At 44.8% G+C, this 13,134-nt stretch overlaps 1 protein-coding gene across 2 annotated transcripts; it reads left to right on the forward strand.

The window, feature by feature from the left end:
* Window positions 1-1,985: 1,985 nt before the first annotated feature.
* Window positions 1,986-13,134, forward strand: LOC140189059 (zinc-binding protein A33-like). 2 transcript variants are annotated; one of them, XM_072245763.1, is made up of 6 exons: window positions 1,986-2,410; window positions 3,116-3,211; window positions 3,600-3,833; window positions 5,258-5,280; window positions 5,368-5,486; window positions 12,495-13,134. In XM_072245763.1, the coding sequence occupies exons 1-6, from the start codon at window positions 2,000-2,002 to the stop codon at window positions 13,046-13,048; spliced, it is 1,437 nt and encodes a 478-aa protein (XP_072101864.1). In that variant the 5' UTR covers window positions 1,986-1,999; the 3' UTR covers window positions 13,049-13,134. The 2 variants fall into 2 exon arrangements, with proteins under 2 accessions (XP_072101864.1, XP_072101865.1); XM_072245764.1 differs by lacking the exon at window positions 3,116-3,211.

Consider the following 13,134-nt stretch of genomic DNA (forward strand, 5'->3'; position numbering starts at 1 on the left):
GCAATTTTTTTTTTCCCACCGCATTTGTTACCGACGTCATTAAAACCTGTGTGGATGAGTGCGTGCCTATAAAGACTTACTGTACATTCCCAAACCAAAAGCCATGAATGAATCACATCTTCTGAAGGCTCGATTTGTGGGATTCAAGTCTGGCAACCTACGCCTGTACCAGAAAGCTAGGTATGATTTGCAAGGGTTCTTTAAAGGGTGACTAGACAATATCGAACAAGGTTGGAGATGATATCAGATTCACAGTAACTTCGGCAGCGTTTGCAATACATTACTTCTTACACAGCGAAACCCATAGTATGAACGGCAGCGATGCTTCACGACCAGATGAATTCAACGCCTTCTATGCACGCTTTGAAAGAGAGAACACAACTAGAGCTGTGAAGATCCCTGCTGCACCTGATGACCCTATGATCTCTGTGTCAGAGGCCAATGTTAGATTGTCTTTAAAAAGTTTGAACTCTCGCAAGGCAGAAGGTCCCGATGGAATACCTGGTAAGGCTCTGAAACATGTGCCAACCAACTAGCGAGAGTATTCAAGGACATTTTGAACCTCTCATTGCTACGGACAGAAGTTCCAACTTGCTTCAAAAAGGCAACAATTATACCCGTGCTAAGAAGAATAACGTGGGTTGCCATATTGACTATCGCCCGGCAGCCCTAACATCAACAGTGATTAAATGCTTTGAGAGGTTGGTTATGACTAGACTGAACTCCTGTCTCAGCAAGGACCTGGACCCATTGTAATTTGCCTATCGCCACAATAGGTCAACGGCAGACACAATCCCAATGGTCCTCCAGGCTTTAGACCACCTAGACAACATAAACACCTACGTCACGATGGTGTTCATCGACTATAGCTCAGCATTTAATACGATCATTCCCATAATCCTGATTGAGAAGTTGCAGAGCTTGAGCCTCTGTACCTCCCTCTGCAATAGGATTCTTGTCTTCCTAACTGGAAGACCACAGTCTGTGCGGATTAGTGATAACATATCCCCCTCGCTGACGATCAACACTGGCGCACCTCGGGGGTGTGTGCTTAGCCGACTGCTCTACTCTCTGTATATCATGACTGTGTGGCTAGGCATAGCTCAAATATCATCTACAAATTTGGTGACGATACAATCATTGTTGGTAGAATTTCAGGTGGTGACGAGAGGGCGTACAGGAGTGAGATATGCCAACTAGTGGAATGGTGCTAGCGCAAAACCCTAGCATTCAACGTCAGTAGGATGAAAGAGCTATCGCGGCTATACTTTAATAGGAGTTTGAAGAGATTTAGTATGTCAAGAAATATACTCAAAAATCTCTATGGTTGTACCGTGGAGAGCATTCTGACAGGCTGAATCATTGTTTAGTATAGAGGGGCTACTGCGCAGGACCGAAAGAAGCTGCAGAAGTTTGTAAATCTAGTCAGCTCAATCTTGGGCTCTAGCCTACAAAGTACCTAGGACATCTTTAGGGGCGGTGTCTCAGAAAGGTTATTAAGGACGTCCAGCACCCAGGGCATGCCCTTTTCTCACTGTTACCATTAGGTAGAAGATACAGGAGCATGAAGGCACACACTTCAGCGATGCAGGAACAGCTTTTTACCCTCTACCATCCGATTCCTAAATGGACTTTGAAGCTTTGGACACTACCTCACTTTTTTAATATGCAGTATTTCTGTTTTTGTACATTAATAAAAATCTATTCAATACACGTAATTGTTTCACCTGTATATCTATTATATTATATTATATATTATTATTATGCTCTACCTCTGCTAGATTACTTATTACATTGAACTGCTGCTGCTAAGTTAACAAATTTCACATCACATGCCGTTGATAATAAACATGATTCTGATTCTGATACTGAACTTGCGCAGCGACACAATGTTCTTTCCCTGAGACTGCAGCGCGCGTAGTGGACAATCGCGGTACTGCAGAGGATCATCATCCCCGAAAGTGAAAGCATTCTGAATCAGGAAGTGCCGCGAGTTAACATGGCTTCCAAAAGACCGGCCGAGGGCTGGACCGAGGAGGTAATTTGTTCCATCTGCCTGGAATTCTTCACCGATCCGGTTATACTAGAGTGCGGGCATAACTTCTGTCGCTGTTGCATCACACAGTGTTGGGAAAGGGATGAGAGAAACTCCTGCCCAGAATGTAGAGAGGCATTTCCTAACCGCACCCTCAGAGTCAATCGGGCCTTAGCAAATCTGGCTGAAAAAGCTCGAAATCTAAACCTGAATCGGAAAGCGAAGGAAAGTAAACTTCACTGTGAGGAACATGAGGATGAACTGAAACTGTTTTGTGCAACGGACAAGACACTAATCTGTCTGATCTGTAGAGATGCGCAGGAACACAGGGAGCATCGCTTCATGCCAATTAAAGAAGCTGTTACACTCTACAAGGTAAAACTAACCCGAATTTGATACTCAGCATTCCTCTATTGTTCTACCTATCACCACAAGAGCCGCCGTAACTACCATTTCATTCTCCAAATCTTACGCCGTCTCCAACGGAATTCTACCATCAAGCACATCTTTCCCACCCACAGACCACTCCCATCCCTCCCCACAACGCTCCGCTCTCTGTAAGGATCGCTCTCTACGTACTGTAACTCCCATATCCAGTCGCTCCGCCCCACGAATCTCACTCCTGACACTGATACCTGCAGGCAGGACAAATACTACACCTGACTCCTATACCTCCTCCCTCGTCAACCTGAAGGGCCCCAAACAGACCCAATTCCTCCCGTTTCTTCCATGGCCGATTGTCCTCTGGTATTAGATTCCTTCTTCTTCAGCTCTTTACCTCTTCCAGAAACCCCTTCTCAGCGTCTTACTTCATCTCCCTCCCCCACATTCCCGCTCACGTCTTCTCAAATGTCACCTGCCAGCGGTTGTCATTCCCAACCTTTATATTCTGGCTTCTGCCACATTCCTTCCCAGTCCTAATGAAGGGTCTCATCCTGAAACGTCCACTGTTTATTCTCCCTCCATAGATGCTGCCTGACTCACTGACTTCCTGCAGCATTTTGTGTGCGATAATCGGGTTTGATCACCTGTTTCTTTTGTTGCATTTTTTTTCTCTGTCCTTCGCGCTCGAACTTGCAGGAACAGCTAAAATCTTCCTTAGACTCTCTCACAAGAAAGACATCAGACTTCCTGGAAATGGAGCAGCAACAGAAAGAGAAGATTTCCAGAGTTCGGGTGAGGATTCCGGGGAGGAGTTTCTGATATTACTATATATCTTTGCTCTCATTAATGGGGAACAGTAGAGTATCACAGCTCCAGTGACCTGGATTCGATGCTGTCTCGGTGTATTTTGAATATTATCTCTGTGACCTCGACAGTTTCAGGCACATCCCAAGGACATGCTGGATGAGTGGTTAATAACAATTAACCCTGTCAAGGTTGGGGAGGGTGTATGTGAATCAGGTGGTAGGTATGTGGTCAGTGCTGAAGAATAGGCTTCAGGAAAACGTGAGGGAATGGAGTTGATAGGAAGGTTGGCAGAACAAGCTTGGACTGAATCTTAATATCATCAGGGAATACACACTGTAGTACAGAAAACTAATCTTCATCTTTCATTCGACAGAAACAGTCACACAGCATTCAGTGCAATATCATATCCCAGTTTGAGGAACTGCGCCAGATTATCACTGAGAAAGAGCAGAGTTTACTCAGGGATCTCAGGAAGGAAGAGGCGAGGATTCTAAATCTAATGGAGAAAAATCTACTGGAGATTCATGAGAATATAAGGTTTACTCAGGAGGAAATCTCAAAGTTAAAGGAACAGATCGATCAAAAAGACAGTGTGCTATTTCTCAAGGTAAGGTAATATATTTCAATTTGTTACTGTCAAACGGCACTAAATGAACAGTGGTATATTTGAAAGAAATACAGCACAACGGCCAGTTCTAACGAAACAATTGCCGCTGCTGTCGATCTCGCACACATTGTTATACTTGCATGATGAGCCCTCCAATCACTCCAATAATGACGTTCTACAATGTTGAAGACATGTATTTGATCCTTCATTAGCAGCGCACAGTCTTAACACGATGAAACTTCAGCATTTTTAATCGTAAATAAACTGCAACTCAGCGATCAAGAAATGATATGACATCCGTCTATCCCCATTTCAAAGCTACCCAAAACAAAGCACAAATACGTAACTTATTCCCTTCGCTATTACTACAACGCCACTCACTTGACTAGTCACCACAATAAGCACCCAACGCAAAATACAATGCAGACAGAAAACAGATGTGTTGCTGCTACACATGTCATTTACCAATGGCAGTGAACTGCTTTTCACCAGACAAATGATGCAATTATTCAGGGTAGTTGTTGTCCTACAACTAGATGTCCATTCATTCTGTACATCCCAGGACAGAATGCAAACGTCTCTGAAATGATTGATTCTGATCATAACACAGAGTTGCTGATTCTGTCGTTAATTACCACATTAAATATCCTCTAAAACTCCCATTAACAGCCAGTTTCAGTCACAGGCTGTGAGTGTGTCTGGAGCGGTGGGTGTGAGGGTCTCTCCGGCACATAGTGGGACCAAAGAATGTGACCCACACATCAGACTTATCTTCTATATCCGGTTTACATCAGATTTCAGAAACTTTCACTGTCTCGTTACCTTTTTTCAGATGTTTCCCATTGTCCATTATGAACAAGCCATTAGTTCCATCTTCTGCTATCAATTTTCCTGCTTCACAAGCCTCTACCCACCTACTCACCACAACCAGCAACAGTGCTCTGAACTCCATGGACCCTCTTGTGTTTATCCAGTTCCCCTCGACATTTAATCTCTTCTGTTCCGCTTCAAACACTCTTGTGACAGTGAGTTCCACATCCTGTTCACTAAATGTCTTATCGGATTCATTAAACTCCATCTGGAATTTCATCTCCCCACAAGTCTTCCTATAAATAGCTGCACTTTCTTCACCTGCAAACAATCAAATCCATCACTGATCTTAAATTCCCCCATCTTATTACCTTGACGTTGTATCCAGATGAAAATACACAACCTGTCCTGACTTTCCCGTAAGTTTCATCCTCTCACTTATGGTCTAACTTTCAAAAAACACTCCTTCTAATTAACCCCCTAGTTCTGTATTGTTTGTGTGTGTGAGTGACTGAGGGAGAGGGAATTTTCAACAGTTTGTAATGATTTAGTTGAGATTCCGGATGTGGACAGTAAGTCTAAGTCTAATCAGATTTGTGTTTCATTTATTTCAGGAGGAAGCTCGTTGGAACAGGAGGTAGGACATACTGTTTATTAAAAACCTGTATAGATTTGTACAATGGTTCAAAATTGCAGTTTATAAGAAGCAATTAAATATTTACAGGATCACTGACGATGTCCAGGAATTGTTAGTGACGGATGAGGCCCAACTGTTTGAAAAATTCGATAACCCCTATTTGTTGAACACAGTGCTGAGAGAAACAATTACTGCCAATAATCGAGGTAAAACTTACGAAAATTAATTTCCCATTTTTCAATTAAGTTGTAATTTAAGCAAAGATTGTGTGTGATAATGGGCTGAAGGGGAACTAAACTTTATTCCACATCAACGCCACCAACTGGGAGGCATCACTGTCACGTGGTCAGCAGGAGATGTCAGACGACTAAACACACCAGTACAAGACCATAATACAACCAGTACACGGGACTGACAGATGAACCACTGTGTCCTAATCCCAGGCAAGCAGCACGAACACGCCAAGACATGAGCTTGAATCTTACCGCAGGAGCTGGGAAATTAACACTGACTTGATGATGTTGTAGGGAGTAAAAGCTTGCCTCTGTGTGGTGACCAGGATTGTCAGAAAAATACACAAGTCCTTCGTGCACTGTGAGTGCAGACTCTGATTGACACCGGTCTTCCTCCTTCTGGATCGGCAACTCTTGCTGTTGTTAGAGGCAGAAGAGGAGTGTGGTGGTGATAGGGGACTCAATCGTCAGGGGAGCCGACAGGAGAATCTGTGGACGTGAACGGGACTCCCGACTGGCATGTTGCGTCCTAGATGCCAAGGTCAGGGTGTCTCGGATCGTCTCCGCAACATTTTAGAGCGGGAGGAAAAACAGTCAGATATCTTGGTACATATTGGTACCAATGACATAGAAGGTAAAGCAAATAGGTCCTGAAAATAGAATTTAGAGAGCTCAGTAGAAAGCCAAGAAAACATACCTCCAGGTTTGCAGTTTCTGGATTGTTGCCTGTGCCACGTGCTGGTGAGGGTAGAAACAGGATGATTTGGCAGATTAATGTGTGGCTGAGAAGCAGGTGCAGGGGCAGGCCTTCATGTTTTTGGATCTTGTAACTCTCTTCTGGGGGAGGTACGACCTGTTCAAAAGTGATGGATTCTGCCTGAACCCGAGGGGGAACAATATTCTCGCAGTGACGTTCAATACAGATGTTGGGGGGGGGGGGTTCAACTAATTTGGCAGGGGAGTGGGAACTAGAGTGAAGGGACTCTCGATAGGGCTGATGTTATAAACAGAGGTAGGGTGCAGTCAGACAGTCAGATAGGGCGGACAGATGCGAGGACAAAATTGCAGACAACAGGGTAAGTATCAGTGCAGAAGGGATGGAGAATCTAAAACGGTAGAAAATACAGTACACAAAGCACAACGATCTCAGTGCACGGAGTCTACGAAATAAGGTGGATGATCTTGTTGCTCGATTACAGATTGTTGGGTATGAGGTTGTGGCCATCACTGAATCGTGGCTGAAGGATGGTTGTAGTTGGGAGCTGAATGTCCAAGGTTACACAATACATCGGTGGTACAAGAAGGTAGGCAGAGGGGGTGGTGTGGCTCTGCTGGTAAATCAGTAGAAAGATGTGACATAGGATAGGAAGATGTTGAATCCCTGTGGATTGAGTTAAGAAACTGCAAAGACAAAAGGACCCTAATGGCAGATATATACAGGCATCCCAACAGTAGCTGGGATGTGGATCACAGATTACAAATGAAAGTAGAAAACGCCGATCAAAAGGACAATGTCATGATAGTCATGGGAGATTTGAACATGCAGGTTAATTGGGAAAATCAGGTTGGAAGTAGATTCAAGACAGTGAATTTGCTGAATACTACATGATGGCTTTTTAAAGGAGTTTTTCGTTGACCCTACTCGGAGAACAGGTCTACTGGATTTGGTGCCATGTATTGAACCAGAAATGGTTATGTAAAAGAACCCTCACAATATGACTGAATTCAGCTTGAAATTTGATAAGAAGAAAGTAAAGTCTGCCGTTGTAGCATTTCAGTGAAGTAAAGGAAATCACAGTGGTCTGATAAAGGAGTTGGCCAAAGTAAATTAGAAGGAGATGGTGGTAGGGATAACAGCAGAGCAGAAATGGTGTGAGTTTCCAGGAAAATGAGGAAGGTGAAGAATAGATGAATTCCAGAGATAAATAAATCCTCAAATGGCAAAATAGTACAAGTGCCGTTGTGGAACGACTGATGCAACAACAAAAGTACCACAAAACACTAACGCACGTAATTCTTTTCAAACCTTTATTCTTTACCCATAGCATGCTATGGGGGAAGTTACAGACTGATTTCCCACAAGAGCCAGTCCAGACAGTGCCCCCGAATTACACAGTTCTGCACAACTTATAACATTGATCAGGTAGCAGGAAACTTTACGATTACAAGTTTAGATAATATTAGAATCATTTCAATAACATGCTAAGATACAATTATATGGAAAATAATCATTGGTTAGTTAGTTATAATTATTTTAAGCCAAAGCTAGCCCATCAGTTCCTCATTCCGACCCGTCCCCTTTTCTCCAGAACATTCTAGCCTTTACACTATACTTCCCATATTTAGCTATACCTTGAGCTACTTCTGAAAGATCAGATAGTTCCTTATTTGAAACTCTGCCTATCTTTAGAGAACAACGATTAGTACGTCACCGGTTGCTGGGTAAAGCGTCTTTTTGACTGTCCAATACAGTAACTAAGGCGCCCAGAAGATGATTGATCATTAGTTAATCATTGTTCTTAGTCTATACCCCTATTTACCTATCCCTTCACTCCATTACAGGGGAAGACAAGCTAATGTAAATACAAAAGAGAGGGCATAAAACAAAGCAAGAAATAGAAGGAAGACAGAGGATTCGGAAGTTTTTAAATACTTACAGAGAGCGACTAAACGAATCATTGGGAGGGGGAAACTAACTATGAAATTGAATTGAGTTGAATTGACTTTATTACTCACATCCTTCATATACACGAGGGGTAAAAATCTGTACGTTACGTCTCCCTCAAAATGTGCAATGTGAAATTTATAGTAATTTATTATAAATAATATGTACAGCATGGTAGCCTATGTAACATAGAAATACAGCTGTGTGAGCATGAGTTAAGCAGTCCGATGGCCTGGTTGAAGAAGCTGTCCCCAGAGTCTGTTGGTCCTGGCTTTCATGTTGTGGTACCGTTTCCCAGATGGTAACAACTGCTACAGTTTGTTGTTGGGGTAACTCGGGCCTTTTTACACGCCTGTCTTTGTAAAACAAGCTAGCAAACAATATCAACTTGCTTTCCAACTATTGTAAAAAGATAAAACAGAGATGAGAGTGGAAATAGGCCAGCTAGAAAATGAGGCTGGATTTATAATAAAGGAGGACAATGAGATGACAGATTAACTAAATGAGTATTTTTCATCAGACTTCACGGTGGAAGACACAAGCACTCTGCCAGATGCTGAAGGGTGCGAGGGAAGCGAAGTGAGTGCAGTTACTATTTTAAGGTAGAAGGTGTTCAAACAGCTGAAATACCTAGAGGTTCATAAATCACTTGGACAGGTAAACTGCACTCTAGGGTTCTAAAAGAGGTAGCAATAGACATTGTGAAAGCACTTGCAATGATGTTTCAAAAATCATTGAACCTGGCATGGTGCCAGAGGACTGGAAAATTGCAAATGTCACTCCACCCTTTAAGCAAAGGAGGAAGGCAGCAGAAAGGAAATTATGGACCAGTTAGCCTCACCTCTGTGGTTGGGAAGAAGTTAGTGTCAACTATTAAGTATGAGGTTATGGAATACCTGGTAACGCTGGACAAAATAGGACAAGTCAGCATGGCTTCCTTAAGGGAATATCTTGCCTGACAAACCTGTTGGAATTTTTTGAGTAGATTACAAGTAGGATAGATAAACGGGATGAAGTGGATGTTGTATATTTGGAATCTCAGAAGGCCTTTGACAAGGTGTCACACATGAAGGTGCTTACCAAGTTAAAAGCTCATGTTATTACAGAAAAAGTCATTGACATGGTTAGAACATTGGCTGACTGGAAGGAAACAGTGAATGAGAGTAAAGTGATCCTTTTCTGGTTGGCTGTCAGTGACTAGTGTTCCACAGGGGACAGTGTTAGGACACCACCATTTTATTCTGTATATCAAGGAAGGCTGCACAAGGACTTGGATGAGGAGAATGGGCAACAAAGTGGAAAATGATATAAAATGCTGGAAAATTCATGGTCATGCACTCTAGTAGTAGAAATAATACACATTTTGTTTTTACTTTGACGGGTAGTAAATCCAAAAGTCTGAGACGCAAATGGGCTTGGAAGTTCTTCTGTAGAGCACCTGAAAAGTTAACCTGTAGGTACAGTCGGTTGTGAGGAAGGCAAATGCAGTGTTAGCAGAGATGTGATGCTGACGCTTTATAAGGCACTGGTGAGGTCTCACCTGTGTGGGCTCCTCATCTAAGAAAAGATATGCTGGAATCGGAGAATCTCCACCTCCACCGCTTCCCACCCCCCTCTCCCGCCCGGTCCCAGGGCTGCGCTGCCCAAGTCTTCTTACCCCGCTCCCGGGGCCGTGCTGCCCGAGGTGGAAAGGGACTTGGGTGTCCTTGTGCAGGATTCACTAAAGGTGAACTTGCAGTTTGAGTCGATGGTAAGATAGGCAAACCCAATGTGAGCATTCATTTTGAGAAGATTAGAATACAAGAGCAAGGAAGTAATTCTGAGGTTTTATATGGCATCAGTCAGACCACATTTGGAGTATTGTGAGCAGTTTTGAGTCCCTTATATCGGAAAATATGTGCTGGCATTGGAAAGGGTCCAGGATGTTCACAAGAATGATTCTGGGAATGAAGGAGTAAACATATGAGGAGTGTTGATGGTTCTGGGCCTGTACACATGGGAGTTTATAAGAATGACTGATGTATTATCAGTCTCAACCCTATTCTCCTCCCTCCTCCCAATAACTGTTGACGCCCTGACTAATCAAGAAGTTTGCTGATCAACTTCTGTTTTAAAAATCAAAACGAGAAAATCTGCACCTGCTGGTATTCCAAACTACGCAGGGCCTGATGAAGGTCTCACATGATCTCTCTAAAATCTATCTGGAGAGAGTGGATGTTGGGAGGATGTTTCCTACAGTGGATGAGGCTGGGACCAGATGCCACTGTCTCTGACTATACGGATGTCCATTTAGAACCGAGATGATGAGGATAGTGAATCTGCCACAGGCCCCTGTGAAGGCCAGATACTGACGATGTTTAAAACGGAGCAACAGACACAAAATGCAGGAGGAACTCAGCAGGCCAGGAAGCATCTATGGAAAAGAGTGAACAATCTACGTTTCAGGCTGAAACACTTCATCAGAACCTGTGTTGCTTAAGGGTCCCTGCAAATTCATCCCCTTTCCTCATGAGGGGCTGTTGGTGATGGGGCTGTGAGAAAGGGGACAGAGGGATCCTCATCTCCCATCTTTGTCCCCCTCCACGTGTTCTCGTTACATCTACACACAGAGGCTTTCCACCCCTCCCCCATCTGGTTCTGGTTCAATCTTCCATTCATCTCTCCCCTACTGATTCCCATTATCAACTCCTTTACTGTCTTGAATCCTCACAGCTCACACTTCACGCTCAGAAATGAATGTTCAGATTGAGTGCAGGGCCTGGTCCTGCGCTGTACTCTTCTCTGTTCTCTGTTCAGAAGAATGAGAGGAGACCTCAGGGAAACACAACTTTTTTCACGGGTCAACAGGCAGAATAGAGGGAGGAAGTTTCACCTGTCTGAGGAAGCATAGAAAACCTACAGCACAATACAGGCCCTTCGGCCAGCAAAGTTGTGCTGAACATATCCATACCTTAGAAATTACTAGACTTCCCCATAGCCCTCTATTTTTCTAAGCTCCATATACCTAACCAAAAGTCTCTTAAAAGACTCTATCGTATCTGCCTCCACCACCGTTGCCAGCAGCCCATTCCACGCACTCACCACTCTCTGAGTAAAAACACTTACCCCTGACATCTCCTCTGCACCTACTCCCCAGCACCTTAAACCTGTGTCGTCTTGTGGCAACCATTTCAGCCCTGGGGAAAAGCCTCTGACTATCCACATCATTTTATACACCTCGATCAGGTCACCTCTCATCCTCCGTCGCACCAAGGAGAAATGTCATGGGTTAGGGGTCACTGTCGTTGGGATTTTCAGCACCCGTGGAGAACGGAAGAGGTCGGGGGGTTCTTAGCCATTCAGTTTACTGATCCAAGGTCGGACAGCATAGAAATGTGCCCTTCAACCCATCACCTCTGTGCTCACCTATTTACCCATCCACATTCATCCCTTTGGCCAGCATTAGGTCAGTCTTAGTTTGTGCCTTGCCCGTTGAAGTGTCTGTCCAAGTGTTTCTTAAGCGCGGAGGACTGGAGGCCTGTGACCTGCAGATGTCGGTTCTGCGGCCGGGGTTGTTTGTCTTTCATATTAATGAATTGTATGAGAATGTAGGTGACCTAGTTAGTAGGTTTGTGGGTGCACCGAAATTCATGATATAGTGGACAGCGAAGAAGATTATCTAAGTTTACAAAGGGACTTTGAGCAACTGTAGAGTTGGGTGCAGTGACAATGTTTTAAAATACATATTGTCAGGTACTTGGATAAGAAAGGTGGAAAGGAACAATGGGCAAATGGGAATAGCTCTGTAAAGCAAGTTGCTCGGCACGAACAAGTTGGGCCGAAGAGCCTTTGCGACCTCGTGTTTAAATCCACTGAACCACCCGCTTCCCAACTTAATCCCCTCCCCGCTTTCCTGCACTCGTTTCTGATGTTTATCTCCCCTATTAATTTCTGCTCCTGAGGGAAGATGTCGACCTCAACCGTAGACTGTCCACCTCTCTCCACACATGCTGCCTGACCCACTCAGTTCCTCCAGCATTTTGTGTCTGTTTGATCGGGTAATCTCTGCTCTCCGTCCAGCGGAAAACCCTTGGGGAGACATTAGTTGTCCATCTGCTTTTGTCGGGTCAAATCTCGGGAAAGGTTCGTGTCGGCCACTAGACCGCGCCTGAGACCCAGCGGCCTTTCCACCCGTCCTGGAGCCGGTGAGATCGAGTCTCCCCGCGAATCCCGGGGCCGCGCTGCCCGAGTCTCTTCCCCACTGATCCCCGGGGCCGCGCTGCCCGAGCCTCCCCCCGATCCTCGGGGACTCCCTAATTCTCTGCTTCTCCCCCCAGTCGCTGTCACCCTGGATGTGGAAACGGCGAATCCGTGTCTTGAGGTGTCTGAGGATCGGAAGAGTGTGAGATGGACCGGGACCCGGAGGGATCTCCCTGACACCGGGAAGAGATTCACAGACTGGGAATGTGTGCTGGGATCGGAGGGATTCACATCGGGGAGACATTACTGGGAGGTGGAGGTGACGGGGAATCGGGACTGGTGTCTCGGAGTGGCCGCAGACTCTGTCGAGAGGAAGAGACTGGTCAGTCTGCGTCTGGAGACCGGAGTCTGGGTTATTGGGCGGGATGATGACGTGTTACATCGGGATTGTGACGTGTTCGGTGTTCTCCCCTCCCCTGAGTCCCGTCTCCCTGCCGGTCCCATCCCCGAGAGGGTGGGAGTTTATCTCAGTTACGAGTCCGGAACAGTTTTATTTTACAATGCCGAGACCAAGTCCCATCTCCACTCCTTCACTGGGAATAAATTCACTGCGAAACTTTATCCTTTCTTTGCGACCTGGGATGAAAACGAGTGGGTGAGAATCTGCTCCGGTTCCGCTCCGGGTCTGTAAACGGGTCAGGTCCCGGGACCGGCGTCAGGAGTAAAGTCCCTGTAAATACAAATGTACTGACAGTGAAATAAACACGATATAAGAAT

The sequence above is a fragment of the Mobula birostris genome, chromosome 28 (assembly GCF_030028105.1).
Source record: "Mobula birostris isolate sMobBir1 chromosome 28, sMobBir1.hap1, whole genome shotgun sequence".
Taxonomy (NCBI): domain Eukaryota; kingdom Metazoa; phylum Chordata; class Chondrichthyes; order Myliobatiformes; family Myliobatidae; genus Mobula; species Mobula birostris.

Coding starts and splice junctions, on each gene's coding strand:
- LOC140189059 (XM_072245763.1), top strand. CDS start 2,000: ATGGCTTCCAAAAGACCGGCCGAGGGCTGGACCGAGGAGGTAATTTGT. Junction 3,834..5,257: donor ACAGTGTGCTATTTCTCAAG/GTAAGGTAATAT, acceptor CATTTATTTCAG/GAGGAAGCTCGTTGGAACAG. Junction 5,281..5,367: donor GAAGCTCGTTGGAACAGGAG/GTAGGACATACT, acceptor AAATATTTACAG/GATCACTGACGATGTCCAGG.